At 49.5% G+C, this 16,960-nt stretch overlaps 1 protein-coding gene across 1 annotated transcript; it reads left to right on the top strand.

Annotated features, from left to right (window-relative positions):
• Nucleotides 1-818: 818 nt before the first annotated feature.
• On the top strand, nt 819-16,492 carry epb41l4b (erythrocyte membrane protein band 4.1 like 4B). Its single transcript, XM_084669084.1, has 23 exons — nt 819-1,648; nt 3,703-3,807; nt 4,015-4,057; nt 4,429-4,507; nt 4,736-4,780; nt 5,402-5,454; nt 5,546-5,666; nt 6,539-6,626; nt 6,711-6,799; nt 6,959-7,028; nt 7,110-7,279; nt 9,574-9,683; nt 10,222-10,252; nt 10,437-10,476; nt 11,043-11,149; nt 12,627-12,739; nt 12,850-13,001; nt 13,222-13,329; nt 13,565-13,617; nt 13,803-13,916; nt 14,003-14,123; nt 14,734-14,945; nt 15,560-16,492. Exons 1-23 carry the CDS (start codon nt 1,379-1,381, stop codon nt 15,621-15,623), a joined length of 2,358 nt encoding a protein of 785 aa, XP_084525210.1. The 5' UTR covers nt 819-1,378; the 3' UTR covers nt 15,624-16,492.
• The last annotated feature ends 468 nt before the right edge of the window (nt 16,493-16,960 follow it).

Here is a 16,960-nt window from a genome sequence, read left to right on the forward strand (position 1 = left end):
GGAGGGCCGGAGGGAGGAGGGCCGGAGCGGGGAGGGCCGGAGGGGGGAGGGAGGAGGGCCGGAGGGGGGAGGGCCGGAGGGGGGAGGGCCGGAGGGAGGAGGGCCGGAGGGAGGAGGGCCGGAGGGGGGAGGGCCGGAGGGGGGAGGGCCGGAGGGCCGGAGGGGGGAGGGAGGAGGGCCGGAGGGGGGCCGGAGGGGGGAGGGCCGGAGGGGGGAGGGGAAGAGGGAGGAGGGCTGGACGCCCAGTGTTATATCAGTTGCCATGATGGACGAACCACTCAGTGTGACACTAATGTAGGCATGTACAGCTGTATCTGGGAGATGTACCTCCATGTCAGGTGTTGTGGATGAGGAGCCTGTAGGCAGGCAGTCTTCAGTAGGACAAGGCAGTGACAGAGTTTCTGTCACAGCACACTAACTCATGGTACCACAACTATTCCTAAATTATTGAAACACTGAATAAACATACAGATTTTGATATACATATATAAATATATATATTTAGTTCTTGGCTTGTCTGCTTTTATTTGTCTGGGAATTGTTGATAAGACTAGTCGATATCTTGACATTCAATTAAACCAAAAGTCACAAATCTATTAAAAGTATAATAAAATACCTGTCTGAATGTATGTTTATTCATCTGGTGTGGAACAGCTGCCATCTGAAGGATTTGATGTTGAAAATGCAACTATTCAGTAGTGTTTTTCTCATGGCCTTTGGCCACGGTGACGTGACCGGCAGGTGGCGCTGCGCTGGTCTCAGGTCGTCGTGGGCGGAAAAAAAGTTTCTTCTGCCTTTGTTTACGCAGGCGCAGAGCATGCTGTTTGTCCAGTTTCACTGGTTGACTTTTACCTGTGAGGTGTACCAGTTTCGGTTCCCGGTGAGGAGATGCATTAATTACAGTACGGAAGTCTGGACATGTTTTCCGGTGGACAGTGATCTGTCCTCAGACCCCGGTCAGGAAGATTAGCGGAGCCCATTGTGAGCGCGAGATCTGCCTAGGATTTCAGAATCGGTGCAACAGCCGGGCAGCGGCAGGTGCACCGGAGGGGCTGGCTCTAGGAGTGAGGAGGCTTTTTACTTTCGCAACACCGATTGAATTAGAAAATCAACTGGTAGATTTTTTTAGTTGTGTGTGGTAGTGCCTGAAATGACAAATGTCTGATAGTTTATTATGCGACTGAAGATTCTCTGCTGCCGTCATCCAAGCTCCAAGGATTCAACGGCAGCCCGAAATTCCTTTCTCCCGCGTGATTGACTCCTCGCTCCGGGGTTGATTTCAGCGGGACCCGGTAACTCACACACGGTCCTGCTGGATTCTGGCGTAAGCCTTCCCTTCCTCGTCACGGAGCTCGCGCTGTGGAGAAAGAGCAGGAAGATGATGGGATTTCTGCGTCGGACATTCAGCCGACGCTCTCGTAGACGGTTTCCGACGGCTGACCGGGATGAACGGGACGGTAAAGGGGGAGGAGGGCGAGGGATGTCAGGGAACCCCGAGCTCCGCGCGCATCAGCAGCAGGTCGTCCACGCGCCCGCCGTGGTTTCCGGGGGAGCGGCCGTACACATCCCAGCAGCTGGCTCCGCGCGGACCCCCATCACCTGTCGCGTGTTACTGCTGGATGGCTCGGACGTTAACGTAGATCTGCCGGTGAGTGGAGACAGACTGCTGTACAATGTAGGTGCAGCTGTACAGCAAGCCTAACCCTAGTTAAGCAGGGTTGTTCGTAGCGTGACAGAGAGCTAAGGCAACCTTATTCAATACCGCATTCTGTTAATATTGAAGGATTGCGCGCCATCAACTTAAGAATCAGTTTTAGCGGGATATCATCGTGTGTGTATGTGTATGTGTCTGGTACTGTGAAAGGTAAAGCTACAGATGGTGTTGTGGTCATCACATTCATCACATTACTAACCCACTCTTGAGTACTGTGAGGCTGCCTCAAAAAGACCAACTCTCTCTTTCTCTTTTTCAGTTTCTCTCTTTCTATTTCTCTCCATCTCTTACCCCCCCCCCTTTCACCCCACAGTGTCAGTGTGTGTAGTGTGTAGAGTGTAGTGTGTAGTGTTGGGTTAACGAGCGTGGGCATGTCTGAACGTCACATCATCAGACAGTCTTGCTGCTGAAGGTCATGTGTGTTTTGTCACAGAGGCACGGTATGTGTCACCAGGCAGTGTCAGTCAGCCGCCTGTCTCACAACACACACACACCTTTGTTGTTGTGTTCTCTCCAGCTGATAGTGAAGCTGTCCTTAGCTCAGCTTTCTCCTGGCAAGGCTGCGATCTATTCTCTAAAACATGTCTGATGTAACCAACCAGAACAGGCTGATCAACATGACTCACAGCCATGGACCTCTCAGCCAATGACACTTCCACATACGTGGAGTGTGCATTCAGGCTTGCTAACAGCGTCTGCTGCTGTGAACAAGTCTGTACAAGCAGGATCCCGGAGGTATGGAAGCAGCTGACTGGAATGAGGATGTCCCCGGAGCGTCGTCCATAAGTGTTGTTGGAGACCTTGCTACAGTACAGCCACTCTGGCTACACAGCGGGGGGGGGGGGGCGCTGAGGGACAAGCTGGGAAGAAATATCAATATGGCATCCGATTAATCCTGGCCTTTTCATTGGCTCAGGTCCAAGGGTAGACCTATAGCTTAGTAGTGGTTAACCTCACTACCTCAAGCCACACCTGAGGTTGTACCTATACACACACACACACACACACACACACACACACACTCACATGCACACACTCTAACGTGTGGGCAGGTTCAGACCGGTTATCAGGGACCAAAGTACAAGATAGCCACCTCTCTGTCCCACTTGTCCCAACAAACACGCACGCATTCAGAGAGAGAGATTATATTCAGGCCTACGTGGAACACATCCTCATAGAGAGTGGAGCCTGACAGTAGTTCAGGGTTCAGACTGACAGTAGTTCAGGCTGCAGACTGACAGTATTTCAGGGTGCCGACTGACAGTAGTTCAGGCTGCAGACTGACAGTATTTCAGGGTGCAGACTGACAGTAGTTCAGGGTGCAGACTGACAGTATTTCAGGGTGCAGACTGACAGTAGTTCAGGGTGCAGACTGACAGTAGTTCAGGGTGCAGACTGACAGTATTTCAGGGTGCAGACTGACAGTAGTTCAGGGTGCAGACTGACAGTAGTTCAGGGTGCAGACTGACAGTAGTTCAGACTGTGTGCAGCTCAAGGACACAGGCTAGGCTACAGTCATTTTTCATATGTTCGACAAAGGATAACTCCCCTTGAGTTAGTCCCTGCCCCAGATGCAGGTCCTAGCCCCTCTCTCTCTCTCTCTCTCTCTCTCTCTCTCTCTCTCTCTCTCTGTCTCTCTGTCTCGCTCGCTCGCTCTCTCTCTCTCTCTCTCTCTCTCTCTCTCTCTCTCTCTCTCTCTCTCTCTCTCTCTCTCTCTCTCTCTCTCTCTCTCTCTCTCTCTCTCTCTCTCACTGCTCCAGATACAGACACTAGCTCTATTTATAGTCAAGCCTGTACCTTTGCTTTGTCTCTCTCCCTGTGCTGATAGTGTGTTGTTGATCACTGACCTGCCATCTGCAACACATTAGCAACTTCAACCCCTAATACATCAAATCATCTCATCTAAAGTGTGTGGGTTTCAATGGCAGGCCCTTTCCAACCAGGAAAGGGGTGAGAGTGAGAGAACAAAATCTGTTTCTTTTGTTCAGAAAAGGTCGAAAGGTCAGGATCTGTTTGACCAAATCATGTATCATCTGGACCTGCTTGAGGCTGATTACTTTGGACTGCAGTTCATGGACCCAGAACAAGTCTCAGTGAGTACACAGTGAATCCCCCCCCACACACACACACACCCCCACACACCCCCCCCCCCACACACACACACACACTACCCCCCCACACACACACACACACAGCATGGTAGTGGTTATGCAGCTGGTCCTACATGCTGGTCTGCGTTACATTCAGCTGCTCTCTGCTCTCTTTGTGTTTCTCACCTCTCATCTTCTGGATGTTTTTAGCACTGGATGGATATGAGTAAGCCCATCTATAAACAAATCAAAGGTAAGTGTGTGTGTGTGTGTGTGTGGAGGGGGGGTGGGGGGAGGAGGGCAGGTGGCTCATTAGCAACTGTTGACAAGGTGATTAGCATGTGCCGTAAGCCGACGCCCATGTTTACACTGGACACGCCCACTTGAGGAAGTGAGAGAATGGATGGTGCTAGCAGTATGTGCTGTAGCACATTGGAACAAGAGACAGTAGCTGCTGTTGATGTAGCTTCATTTATGCTAATTTTCAGTTATGATTAGTTGTAATGCTCTTTACAGTACATGAGAATTACTTACACTACCCCTCTCTCTCTGTCTCTCTCTCTCTCTCTCTCTCTCTCTCTCTCTCTCTCTCTCTCTCTCTCTCTCTCTCTCTCTGTATTCTAGGTGGCCCTCCATACAGGTTGTTCTTCAGGGTCAAGTTTTACTCTTCAGAGCCAAACAATCTCCACGAGGAATTCACCAGGTAAAACCACTTCTATACCACATATTCTAGTCTCCCTCCCTCCCATCCCCCTTCCTCTACTGGACTAATTACTTTAGTCCAGAGGGGGAGACTAATCAAGGCTCAATATGCAGAGAGGGGTGAGGAGTGAGACAGTGGTTCAGGGAGTTTTTAGTGTTTCTGTTCTCCTTGTGTGTGTCTTAAGTGTTTCTTCAGTCTCTTAAGGTGTTTCTGTCATGTGTGTTTCAGGTACCTGTTTGTGCTTCAGCTTCGACAAGACATTCTGTCTGGCAAGTAAGCAGATCCTAACTTCTCTATATGTTTTCCCACACACACACAGACCACACACACACAGACCACACACACACACAGACCACACACACACAGACCACACACACACAGACCACACACACACACACACACACACAGACCACACACACACACAGACCACACACAAAAACAGACCACACAAACACACAGACCACACACACACACACAGACCACACAGACCACACACACACACACACGTGTACTACACCTCATAACCATACATAGTGTTGGCGTGTTGAGCCCTTCTAGATCTGGGCCAGTGATCCCCTGAGTGGCTCTACAATGAAGGTCAACATCAGAACTGTGGAGGGCTCATTTGAAGGAAGACCTCTTCTCCTCCCTGACACACACACACACACACACTCACACACCTCCCTGACACACACACTCACACATTTACATACTCACACACCTCCCTGACACACACACACACACACACATTCACATACTCACACACCTACTTGACATACACACATACACACACCTCCCTGACACATGTAAGCATGAGTACAAGACCATCTTGGGAAGAAGTAGGTACGAGTGTGAGAAAAGTCTCTCCATGTAACCTCCCATCTCTCCCCTCAGGTTGAAATGCCCTTACGATGTCTCAGTCGAGCTTGGGGCTTTTTGCCTGCAGAGTACGTTGACTTTCTTATTAAAAAATGTTACCATCAGTAATTACAATACAGTACCAAAAGCATAATTGAACCTGAATGTTGTCTGGTGCAGGTGAGCTTGGAGACTGTGACCCTCTGGAACATTCTCCAGAGCTGGTGTCAGAGTTTCGCTTCACACCCAAACAGAGTGAATCCATGGAGGCAGACATCTTTAACCAGTGGGCGGAGCTGAGGTGAGTGAACCAGGAAGTCCTTGAATGCACCACCTGGCCAAGACTTCTGCTAGCTCCTAGATCCTAGCTCCTAGTTCCTAGTTCCTAGCTCCTAGCTGCTAGCAGACTTGCACAGGAGGACACACTACCCTCCAGTCTTTCTGTTTCTGCATAAAGGGTTAGATTGACATTTTCAGTGTTTGAAAGCTGTTATGGATCTCTGGGAGAGGAGACCCTCATAACTATAAACATAAAGCCCTAATGTTTTCCAGTGCAGATTACGACTTCTCTAACTTCTATATCCTTCCACCCTTCCAGTTTAGCTCCCTCCCTCTCTCCCTCCATCCTTCCATCTCTCCATCCTTCCTCATGTCAGATTAAGGGATTATTTCATGAGCGTCTTGATTAAATCCGGGCATTCTTTAACCCAGTGGGCATCTGATCGCTCTGCTCACAGATGAGATTACACCAGCATATGCTTACTGAGCCCACACACACACACACACACACTCACTGATCACACACACACTCTCACTGAACACACACACACTCTCACTGAACACACACACACTCTCACTGAACACACACACACTCTCACTGAACACACACACACACACACATATAGGGCCACTCAGGGTCAAAGGTTGGCAATGACTACTCTAGCAGTCGTGCTATGACCTCAGTACTATGCTATGACAGTACATTGATTATATAGTGAAAAAGTGTTTATACATTTTGTTTGGGAATGTGTGTGTATATATCATATGCATTTTTATGAATTATCTATGTGTGTAAATTAATGTATGTATACTGTATGTGTGTAAGTATTCCATATGTGTATATGAATGATCTACGTGTGTGTTTGTATTGTGGCTGTGTGTGTGCTACCTTAGGGGGAAGAGCCCCACTCAGGCAGAGATCAGCTTCCTGAACAAGTGTAAGTGGCTGGAGCTGTACGGAGTCGACATGCACTTTGTCAAGGTATGTGTGTGTGTGTGTGTGTTGGGGGTCTGACTGTGTGTGTGTGTGTTGAGGGTCTGACTGTGTGTGTGTGTTTCCCCACAGGGCAGAGATGGTGGGGAGTATGCTCTTGGTCTGACCCCTACTGGTATTCTAGTGTTTGAGGGCTCCACCAAGATCGGTCTCTTCTTCTGGTAAACATGACTCACACACCCTTACATTCACATGCTTGATTCTCCCTCAGGCTATGGACAGTGTGTAAGTGTGTGTGTGTGTGTCTGTGTGTGTGTCTGTGTGTGTGTGTGTCTGTGTGTGTGTGTCTGTGTGTGTGTGTCTGTGTGTATGTGTGTTAGGCCTAAGATCACCCAGTTGGACTTCAAGAAGAGTCGACTGACTCTGGTAGTGGTGGAGGACGACGATGAGGTAAGCGGCTTGTTCAAATCTAAACACACACACATACAGTACTTCCTGGTCTGTAGCAGAGGGGGCGTGTCCTGTGTGCAGGGGCGGGAGCAGGAGCACACCTTCATGTTCCAGTTGGCCAGTTCCAAGAGCTGTAAGCACCTGTGGAAGTGTGCCGTGGAGAGCCACGCCTTCTTCCGCCTCCGCCAACCAACCACGGAGAAGGCCAGCCGCAGTGACTTCAGCCGCCTGGGCTCTCGCTTCAGATTCAGGTAGGATGACAGGAAGTCCCGGGGCGTGGCCAGGAAGTAGTCAGCCTGCCTTAGTGGCCCCTGTCCTGCATCACCGTCCAGTTCACTCCTGATCTGCAGGAGTGTGTCTGAGGGGCATAGTGTGTATTGGAGGGGAGGGGGGGGTGCTGTAATAGTGTGTTTGTGGAAGACAGAGCCTCCGTATCTATGGTTACGGTGTGTCTATGGTTACGCTGATCTGTTCCTATGACGACGAGGATCGGTCTCCATGTTTGTTTACATTACAAACAGGTCTCTCACAAGCACACTTGAAGGGATCTGCTGCCTGCTTGGAGGTCCAGCGTGACGTTGTGTTACAGAGGAACACGCCGTGTTACAGAGGAACACGCCGTGTTACAGAGGAACACGCCGTGTTACAGAGGAATCTCCATGCCATAAGCCCCCTGATCACAAAGGTCATCAATCACTCACTCCTGTCTGGCCATGTTCCATCTACACTGAAAACTGCTGTCATCAGACCACTACTCAAAAAAGCCACCTTAGAACCAGAAATGTTTGCCAACTACAGGCCCATCTCCAACCTTCCATTCCTTTCCAATGTGTTGGAAAAAGTAGTTGCTGCACAACTTCAAGAACATCTCAAACTAAACAACCTGTTTGAAAAATGTCAGTCTGGCTTTAGCCCCAGCCACAGCACAGAAACAGCTCTGGTCTGGTTCACGAGTGACCTACTGATGACAGCAGGTGCTGGCTCACCATCTCTGCTCATCCTCCTTGGATTTGACTGCAGAGTTTGACACTGTGGACCACAGCATCCTCATTCCACCATCGGTCTCTCTGACTCTGTCCAAAACTGTTTTTTTTATCTTACCTCACCTGGAGAACTGAGTATGTCGCCTTGGGAGAGGCGAAATCCCTGACACACAACGTCACCTGTGGTGTCCCTCAAGGCTCTGTGCTCGGCCCCATCCTGTTCATTCTCTACATGCGTGGTGTCCCTCAAGGCTCTGTGCTCGGCCCCATCCTGTTCATTCTCTACATGCGTGGTGTCCCTCAAGGCTCTGTGCTCGGCCCCATCCTGTTCATTCTCTACATGCGTGGTGTCCCTCAAGGCTCTGTGCTCGGCCCCATCCTGTTCATTCTCTACATGCGTGGTGTCCCTCAAGGCTCTGTGCTCGGCCCCATCCTGTTCATTCTCTACATGCTCCCCCTTGGCCATGTCATCGGCCGGCATGGAATTTCATTCCATTGCTACGCTGATGACACTCAACTGTACCTCAGGACAAACTAAACCTCCTCTGCAGCCTTGCTATCATCCACCCTGACCACTTGCCTGGAGGAGATTAAGGCATTGATGAAGCAAATAAACTGCTACAAGACTGAAGCCATTTTAAACGGACCCTCATCAGGTCCAAGTCATCCATCATCACCAGCATAACTTTTTTGGCTAGGATATTCCACTCTCACCACCAACCTGGGTGTTAAAATTGACTCCCATCTGACTTTTGAGGCTCACATCAAACATCTGTGTAAAACCTCATTTTTTCACCTATATATTGCCAAACTCCATCCCACACTTACTTTGGTAGATACAGAAAAGCTTGTCCATGCCTTCGTCTCCTCAAGGCTGGACTATTGCAATGCACTCCTCATTGGGATTCCTGGCAAAAGTCTCCAGAAACTGCAATATATCCAAAATAGTGCTGCCAGGATCCTGAAGAGGGTGCGCAAGCATGACCACATCACCCCCATCCTCAGGTCACTCCACTGGCTTCCTGTCTCTTTCAGGATTGAGTACAAAGTTTCCCTCCTCACCCATCAGTGTCTCCACGGTAATGCCCCCCCCCCCCCACCTCAAAGAACTTCTCACCCCTCCGATCTCCTGAAAAACATCTCCTGAAACCACCAAGAACTAAGCTGCAAGCCAGTCTGTGGAATGCTCTCCTTTAAAACCTGAGGACACCACAGACTGTGGATGCTTTTAAACGTGGCCTAAAGACCCACCTTTTTAACAGGGCCTTTTGTTGACTTACTTTTTTTCAGTTTTTCTTGATTTTTTCTGTTCTTTTTTTTGTTGTTGGTCGACATGATTGTTTTTAGTAAATTTTATTTGCCCTTTCTTGCTTTTAACCTGTAGCACTTTGAGATTTTAGTTAATATAAAGTGCATTATAAATATTATTATTATAATAGAGGAACACACTGTGTTATAGAGGAAGATGCTGTGTTATAGAGGAGGGATGGATTTTCAAGACTTTAAATAACAGTTTTGCTTGTTTCTTTTGTTCTGTCTCTTCCCCTCCCGGTGTCTGTCAGTGGAAAGACTGAGTACCAGGCCACCCATGGAGGGAGGCTCCGGAGGGCTAGCACCTTTGAGAGGCGACCCAGCAAGAGATACCCCTCCCGCACCCACTCTCTGGGGAAGGGTGGGTCACCTCCACACCACCCACACCTTCCTTATGCTCCGTACCCTCCACACCCTCTATACCCCCTATACCCTCCACAACACCACACCCTCTATACCCTCCACACCCTCTATACCCTCCACACCCTCTATACCCTCCACACCCTCTATACCCTCCACACCCTCTATACCCTCCACACCCTCCACACCCTCTATAACCTCCACACCCTCCACACCCTCTATAACCTCCACACCCTCTATAACCTCCACACCCTCCACACCCTCTATAACCTCCACACCCTCCACACCCTCTATAACCTCCACACCCTCTTTACCCTATACACCCTCTATACCCTACACACCACCCACACCCTCTATACCGCCCACACCCTCCTTATCCTACTACACACCTGGTATCCCAGAGACTGGGTTCCTACACCCTCCCTACACCTTTCCTACTCCCTCTCTCCACGCCCTCGCGGGAGAACAGGGGTGTGACTCTCTCCCCTCTCTACAATGTAGCAGAACAACCTGAGACTAACCTGTGTCTTTGTCCACAGCCATCTCTCCAGCCAAGCCTGCACACATCAGGTAGGTTATCAGCACTCAGCACCCACACACACTCCCACAAACGTGCATAGAGACATGCCTAAGCCCATGTGATGTTCTGGAGCATTTGCTAAGAAAATGAACATGTTGCATGGTTATGAAAAATGAATCATTGGCCAGATAAATGTTGGCTTAATCAGCTGTTGTTGTTGTTCTTGTGTTCCAGCTCCCTGGCCAGCCCAGGGTTAGAGCCTGGCCTTCTGTTGGTGCGCTGCTCCCTCACACACTCAACCTCACACACACACACACACACACACAAACACCACATATACACGACACATGGCACTAGCTCACATGCGCAAACACGCCACACACATACTCACTGAAATGTCACACACAAACCCTAACCATTCACTTAAGGATAATTGATCTAATGTTGAAATGATTCATCAGCGACTGTTTGTGTTATGGAATGTTTTACTCTCTCTGTCTCTCTCTCTCTCTCTCTCTCTCTCTCTGTCTCTCTCTCTCTCTCTCTCTCTCTCTCTCTCTCTCTCTCTCTCTCTCTGTCTCTCTCTGTCTCTCTCTCTCTGTCTCTCTCTCTCTCTCCCCCCTCTCTCTCTTACTCCCTCACTCCCCCCCCCTCTCTCTCTCTCTCTCTCTCTCTATCTCTCTCTCTCTCTCTCTGTCTCTCCCCCTCCCCCCTCTCTCTCTTACTCCTTCACTCCCCCCTCTCTCTCTCTCTCTCTCTCTCTCTGTCTCTGTCTCTCTCTCCCCCTCCCCCCTCTCTCTCTTACTCCCTCACTCCCCCATCTCTCTCTCTCTGTCTCAGTACCAGAGAAACATACCTATTGGTCACGAGCCCTGGCTCGCCCCCCACCACCGCACCCTCACCCCCCCCGTCTACCTGCAGCACTCAGGACACCCCCCCCCTCACAGGTGAGACCCCCCCCACACACACACCTGACTGCTCTGCATCTGTGTGATCCACTCAACCCCACCCATGGTCCTCACCACTTTTGTGTGTTAATGTGTGTGTGTGTTAATGTGTGTGTGTGTGTGTTACTGTGTGTGTATGTGTGTGTTCCATGTCCAGTCCCCTTGGTGCTGCTGCTCTCCTCAGTTCCGTTCCAGAGCAAACCAGCGGCACCACCCACTACACCCCAGGCTCCACCCACTACACCCCAGGGTCCATCAGCGTGGTGTACAGGGACAAGGTCATGACTGCTCTCTGAGCTTTAGCCCTCACACCAGCCCCCCTGACCCCCTGACCCCTGCCCCCCCCTTCAGAGAGACACACTAGTACCTCCTCATGGATCCAGTGGACAGCATCATCGTCATCATCGTCATCGTCACTCGCCTGTCCCCTCCCCTGCATCACCACGTGTCCTGAGTGGAGAACATGCATGCTACATGCTACATGCTGCATGCTCGTTGTGTATTGGACCACTTTTACTGCTCAGTGCTTTGTTGTTCCATGTGATTTGTCAGTTAATTCATAGAAAGTATCAAAGTCTTCTAGTCTGATGGGAGAAGATGAAACAATCTGTGTGCTTCGCTTGGAGGACAATCAAGAGGCCTTTTCTGTCCCAGTCAGATCACTGGTGGGACAAACCTCAGTCCCTCATGATGACTGATCCTGGGGGACAACATGAACTGTTTTGCTGGAGTGTGTTCTTGGCATGAATGAGTGATTAAAAGTACCACGAAAGTTTTGTACTTTTACGTGGAAACAGATGATGTCATGGTTGCCAACAATCTTATCTGGTGACGGAGCAAGTTGCTTCATGCGTGATATCATTCTGAAATATTTACTTCCTGAATTTTATCAGTGCTGCACAAATAGTAGAAAACAAAAATTAATTAATGGAAAAGTTCATTCTAAAGCTGTATCTTTATGTCTGTTTTATTGTGCCTCAGGTGTTGCTCTTTTTAGACAAATACTTTTTTTAAAGATTCTGTTAAAGGTTCTGAATCTTTCCAGAGATCTGAAGAATTCTGAAGCTCATTCCAGACTGTTTACATGACTTGTTCTTATGATGCTGCTGAAGTTTCCCGTTTCCTGTGTTTGGTCCAATCACTGCAAGCCTTAGTGTTGTTGCCATATTGCATGGACCAATAAACAAACTATTTAAATGCCTTTGGTTAAATAAGTATGACTGTATGATGAATTTAGGAACATTTAGGTTCAGGTCTCTTCTGTAGTAAGGAAAACTCCTTTGTTATTGGGTCTTTCATTAGAATGAGCCTTGTCTTACTGACAGCATTAGTCAGTTGAACTACAACTTGGAGTTGTTGTTGTCTGACAGCTAGTTAGCCAGCGCTGTTTCACAAGGTCAGTCCTGTCCCACACATGTAGTGCTGAGGAAGGAGGTCTTGAGGACAGTGTGTGTTCATGTGTGTGTGTTGTGTTCAGTTTCCCTCTCAGTGGCTCTGAGCATCAGTTCAGTGTTGAGGAGAATGAGACGCCGTATTCCCACCGTCATCACGGCAGCCAGGACACGCTATGCCCCACCCACACCATGAGCAGTGAGTACATACACACACACACACACACACAAACATACACACATATAGCAGTGGCAAACTGTTTCCTTTTTGTAGTGTTCTTAGCGTGTGTGTGTGTGTGTGTGTGTCAGAGCACAGACTTCCTGGTCCTCCTGTTGATGAGATGGATCGGTGTCTGCTGAAGGCCCTGGAGTCCGATGCTGACTCCTCCCCCTGGCCTGACTCCTCCCCCTGGTCTGACTCCTCCCCCTGGCCCTCACTACACATGAACATCGACAACAAGGTGAGTCTGTCTCAACATCACCACTCTGCCCTCTCCTTACCTGCAGCAGCATCCTGGATCTCCCTCTCTCTCCCTCTCTCTCCTCTCTCTCTCTCTCTCTCTCTCTCTCTCTCCCTCTCTCTCCCTCTCTCTCCCTCTCTCTCCCTCTCTCCCCTCTCCCTCTCTCCCTCTCTCTCCCTCTCTCTCCCTCTCTCTCTCTCTCTCTCTCTCTCTTTCTCAGGCGGAGGAGAAGCAGGTGTGGGAGAAGTCTCTGCAGCCGCCCCCCTGCATGCTTCCTGAGCAGCTCAAGTGTAACATCCTCAAGGCCCAGGTGGAGGCTGTGTTTAGGGTCAGTCAGCAAAACCACAAACACAATTATGTAGGGGGTTAATATTGGCTAATCAACCAAAACCTTTAACCTAGGTTTAAAGGAAGAGGGATAAACTGAACATTGCATTAACATTAACCAAATATGCTGGAATTCCAATTATTTGACTTGATCAAATAGTCAGTAAGCTAACCCTCCCCCCTCTCCTCCTCCCCCCTCTCCCCCTCTCCTCCTCCTCCTCCCCTTCCTGGTGAAGGACGCCCCCCTTACCCCTCGAGGGAAGACGTCCAGCCAGACGCTCAACGACAGGTGAGTGTGTGTGAGATTGTGTGTGTGTGTGCGCGTCTGGGAGTGTGTGTTGCTTCTACATTGTGTGTCTCCATATGTCTCAGGGTTTGGGTGTGGAACTAGTGATTATTTAGGGGTTGGATCTGAGAGTGTGTGCACGTATGTGGAAACATCATGTGTGATGTTCTGATGTGCTTCTGTCTCAGGTATCAGAGCTCCTCTCAGGATTCAGCCTCATCCAGTCAGACTGCAGACAGACCGCCCATCAAGACTGCAGACAGACAGAACCGCAGGAAGAGACTGGTGCGCCAGTTCAGCTTGTGAGTACAACTCCACGTCTCTCTCACATTGAATGTTCCCTTTAAATAAGTAATTAACTCAACTCTGTCTTCTGATTGGTCATCAGTAACCATGAGGATGAGGATAATCTCCCAGAGGCCCTTGCGGCAATCTCGTCTGAAAGAACGGCAAAGTCCGGGTCGAGCAGCTCCCTGGACAAACAGATACAGCCACCGATACATCCCCAGGTATCAACTGACCACACACACACCTGACACACACACACCTGACCACACACACACCTGACCACACACACACCTGACACACACACACCTGACCACACACACACCTGACCACACACACACCTGACACACACACACCTGACACACACACACCTGACACACACACACCTGACCACACACACCTGACACACACACCTGACCACACACACACCTGACACACACACACCTGACCACACACCTGACCACACACACACCTGACACACACACACCTGACCACACACACACCTGACACACACACACCTGACCACACACCTGACCACACACACACCTGACACACACACACCTGACCACACACCTGACCACACACACACCTGACCACACACAGACCTGACAACACACACACCTGACCACACACACACCTGACCACACACACACCTGACCACACACACACCTGACACACACTGACACACACACACACCTGACAACACACACACCTGACAACACACACACCTGACCACTGACATTCACACTGACACACACTGACACACACACACCTGACACACACACAGTAGGATTGCTAGCACAGTATAGGAGTGCTGCACTGTGTCTGTTGCAGGTGGACATGCCAGGGTTGGAGCTGGGGAGTCCGTCCCGCCCCTCCCCCTCTCCTCCCCCTCCCTTCTCCTCCCCCTCTCCTCCCACTTCCCTCTCCTCTCCCTCTCCTCCCCCTCCCCTCTCCTCCCCCTCTCCTCCCCCTCACCACTCCTCTGCCTTCTACAATGACTCCATCCCTCACCTGGTCCCTTACCTTGCTGCCCACTCTGACAGGTACCACACACACTCTGACAAGTACCACACACACTCTGACAAGTACCACACACACTCTGACAAGTACCACACACACTCTGACAAGTACCACACACACTCTGACAAGTACCACACACATTCTGACAAGTACCACACACACTCTGACAAGTACCACACACATTCTGACAAGTACCACACACACTCTGACAAGTACCACACACACTCTGACAAGTACCACACACACTCTGACAAGTACCACACATTCTGACAAGTACCACACACTCTGACAAGTACCACACACACAAGGACAAACAAACAGGTGAACACTAAGATTACAACTTCTATGTGATCTATAATATATATAAATATGTGTGTGTGTGCGTGTGTGTGCGTGTGTGTGCGTGTGCGTGTGTGCGTGTGCTTGTGTGTGTGCGTGTGCTTGTGTGTGTGTGTGTGTGTGTGTGTGTGTGTGCGTGTGTGTGTGCGTGTGCGTGTGTGTGTGTGCTTGTGTGTGTGCTTGTGCGCGTGCGTGTGTGTGTGTGCGCGTGTGCGTGAGTGTCTGTGTGTGCGCGTGTGCTTGTGTGTGTGCGTGTGTGCGTGTGTGTGCGTGTGTGTGTGTGCGTGTGCGTGTGCAGTGGGGAGGAGATGAGGCTGGACAGGGAGAAGATTCTCAGGGCTCTCCTGATGACAGAGCTCTAAAACTTGACCCCTGACCTATGACCTCTGTGACATCCCCTCACCCTGCCAAGCAGAACTGGACTCACTGGCTGCAATCCATATTTATATCAGCATAATGCATTTAGCATTAACAATGTATATTTGCATAAACTACTTTGCTTAATTGGGTTATTTGACTAAGATCATAATTTGTACCAATACTGTTGAAATCTTTATACATATTCACAAGGTTAAATAGACAGGCAGACGGGCGGGCAGGCATATTAATATCCTGAATGTATAACAATGAATGTTGATTTCTGCATGATGAATACATTCTGTAATACATCATCTGTTTCCATTGTCATGTCAGGTTTTATGTCTAAATGTCTCATTTTAACATTCTAGCTGTCAGCAGCTTTTAAACATCCCAAATGACCATCTAGGATAATGAGACCAGCAAGATATCATCCTTCTAACCCTAACTGTCCTGGATCCCTCAGAATGAGTCAGCCCCCCCCCCCCCCACAGCAGTGCTGCCGTGTGCACTAGTGTCCACTAGATGGAGACACCTGCTCAGCCACTGCTGAAATGATGACAGGCCCTGTTCCTAACCATCTAACCCTCACCCTAACCCTAACCCATGCAGGGAGACAAGCTGCTGTTGAAGGTGAGAGTCAGATTATATTCCTATAACCCTAACCCTATAACCCTCACCCTAACCCTATAACCCTAACCCTTATATTCCTGATATATTCTGTGGCACCTTAGTCCAGTCTTCAGGGGTCAGATCAGAGCTACTGCGCAGGGTGTAATCGCTCTGATCTTGTTGTGACTGAAGATACTTCATACGATGTTTGTTCGCTGTTTTTGCCTCTTTGACCTAAATAAACGTGATCGATTTGTCCAAATGTTCTGCTTTTCTTCTCTGTCTGTTCTGACGTGGGAATGTGGTGAATCCTCCTGTTAGTATGACCCCGCCCTGCCTGTAGGACACTGTTGTTATACAGTATTAAAGATATATCTTCTCTGAATCTTGTGCCAGCAAACACACACACACACACACACGGTTCTGTGAGTCAGGGACTGCCAGCAACTTGTATATGAGCCTAGATGAACGTGTTCTGTGGTACGTAGCTCTGCACAACAGAGGTGGACAGGTTTAGGGTTTAGATAGTCTCGTTAAGCAGGAACAGGATGGGAATATTTCAGGTAAGAAGGGTTAGGCTGTGTGTGTGTGTGTGTGTAAGGAGGATCAGTTTGGGTGGGGTTCAGTATTCTGTTACACAATGACAGATCTGCCCCAAGGTGGTCCTACTTTTCTATGTTTCTCTCCCTCCCCCCTCTCCATTCTTTACCTTCCGGAAAAGACCATCTTG

This window comes from Hypomesus nipponensis, chromosome 2, assembly GCF_054491055.1.
Source record: "Hypomesus nipponensis isolate SF chromosome 2, ASM5449105v1, whole genome shotgun sequence".
NCBI lineage: Eukaryota > Metazoa > Chordata > Actinopteri > Osmeriformes > Osmeridae > Hypomesus > Hypomesus nipponensis.

Excerpts from the sequence above, each read along its gene's own strand:
- epb41l4b (XM_084669084.1), top strand. The coding sequence starts at position 1,379 with ATGATGGGATTTCTGCGTCGGACATTCAGCCGACGCTCTCGTAGACGG. Across the intron at positions 1,649-3,702 it reads ACGTTAACGTAGATCTGCCG|AAAAGGTCGAAAGGTCAGGA; the intron begins GTGAGTGGAGAC and ends TCTTTTGTTCAG. Across the intron at positions 6,800-6,958 it reads AAGATCGGTCTCTTCTTCTG|GCCTAAGATCACCCAGTTGG; the intron begins GTAAACATGACT and ends TATGTGTGTTAG.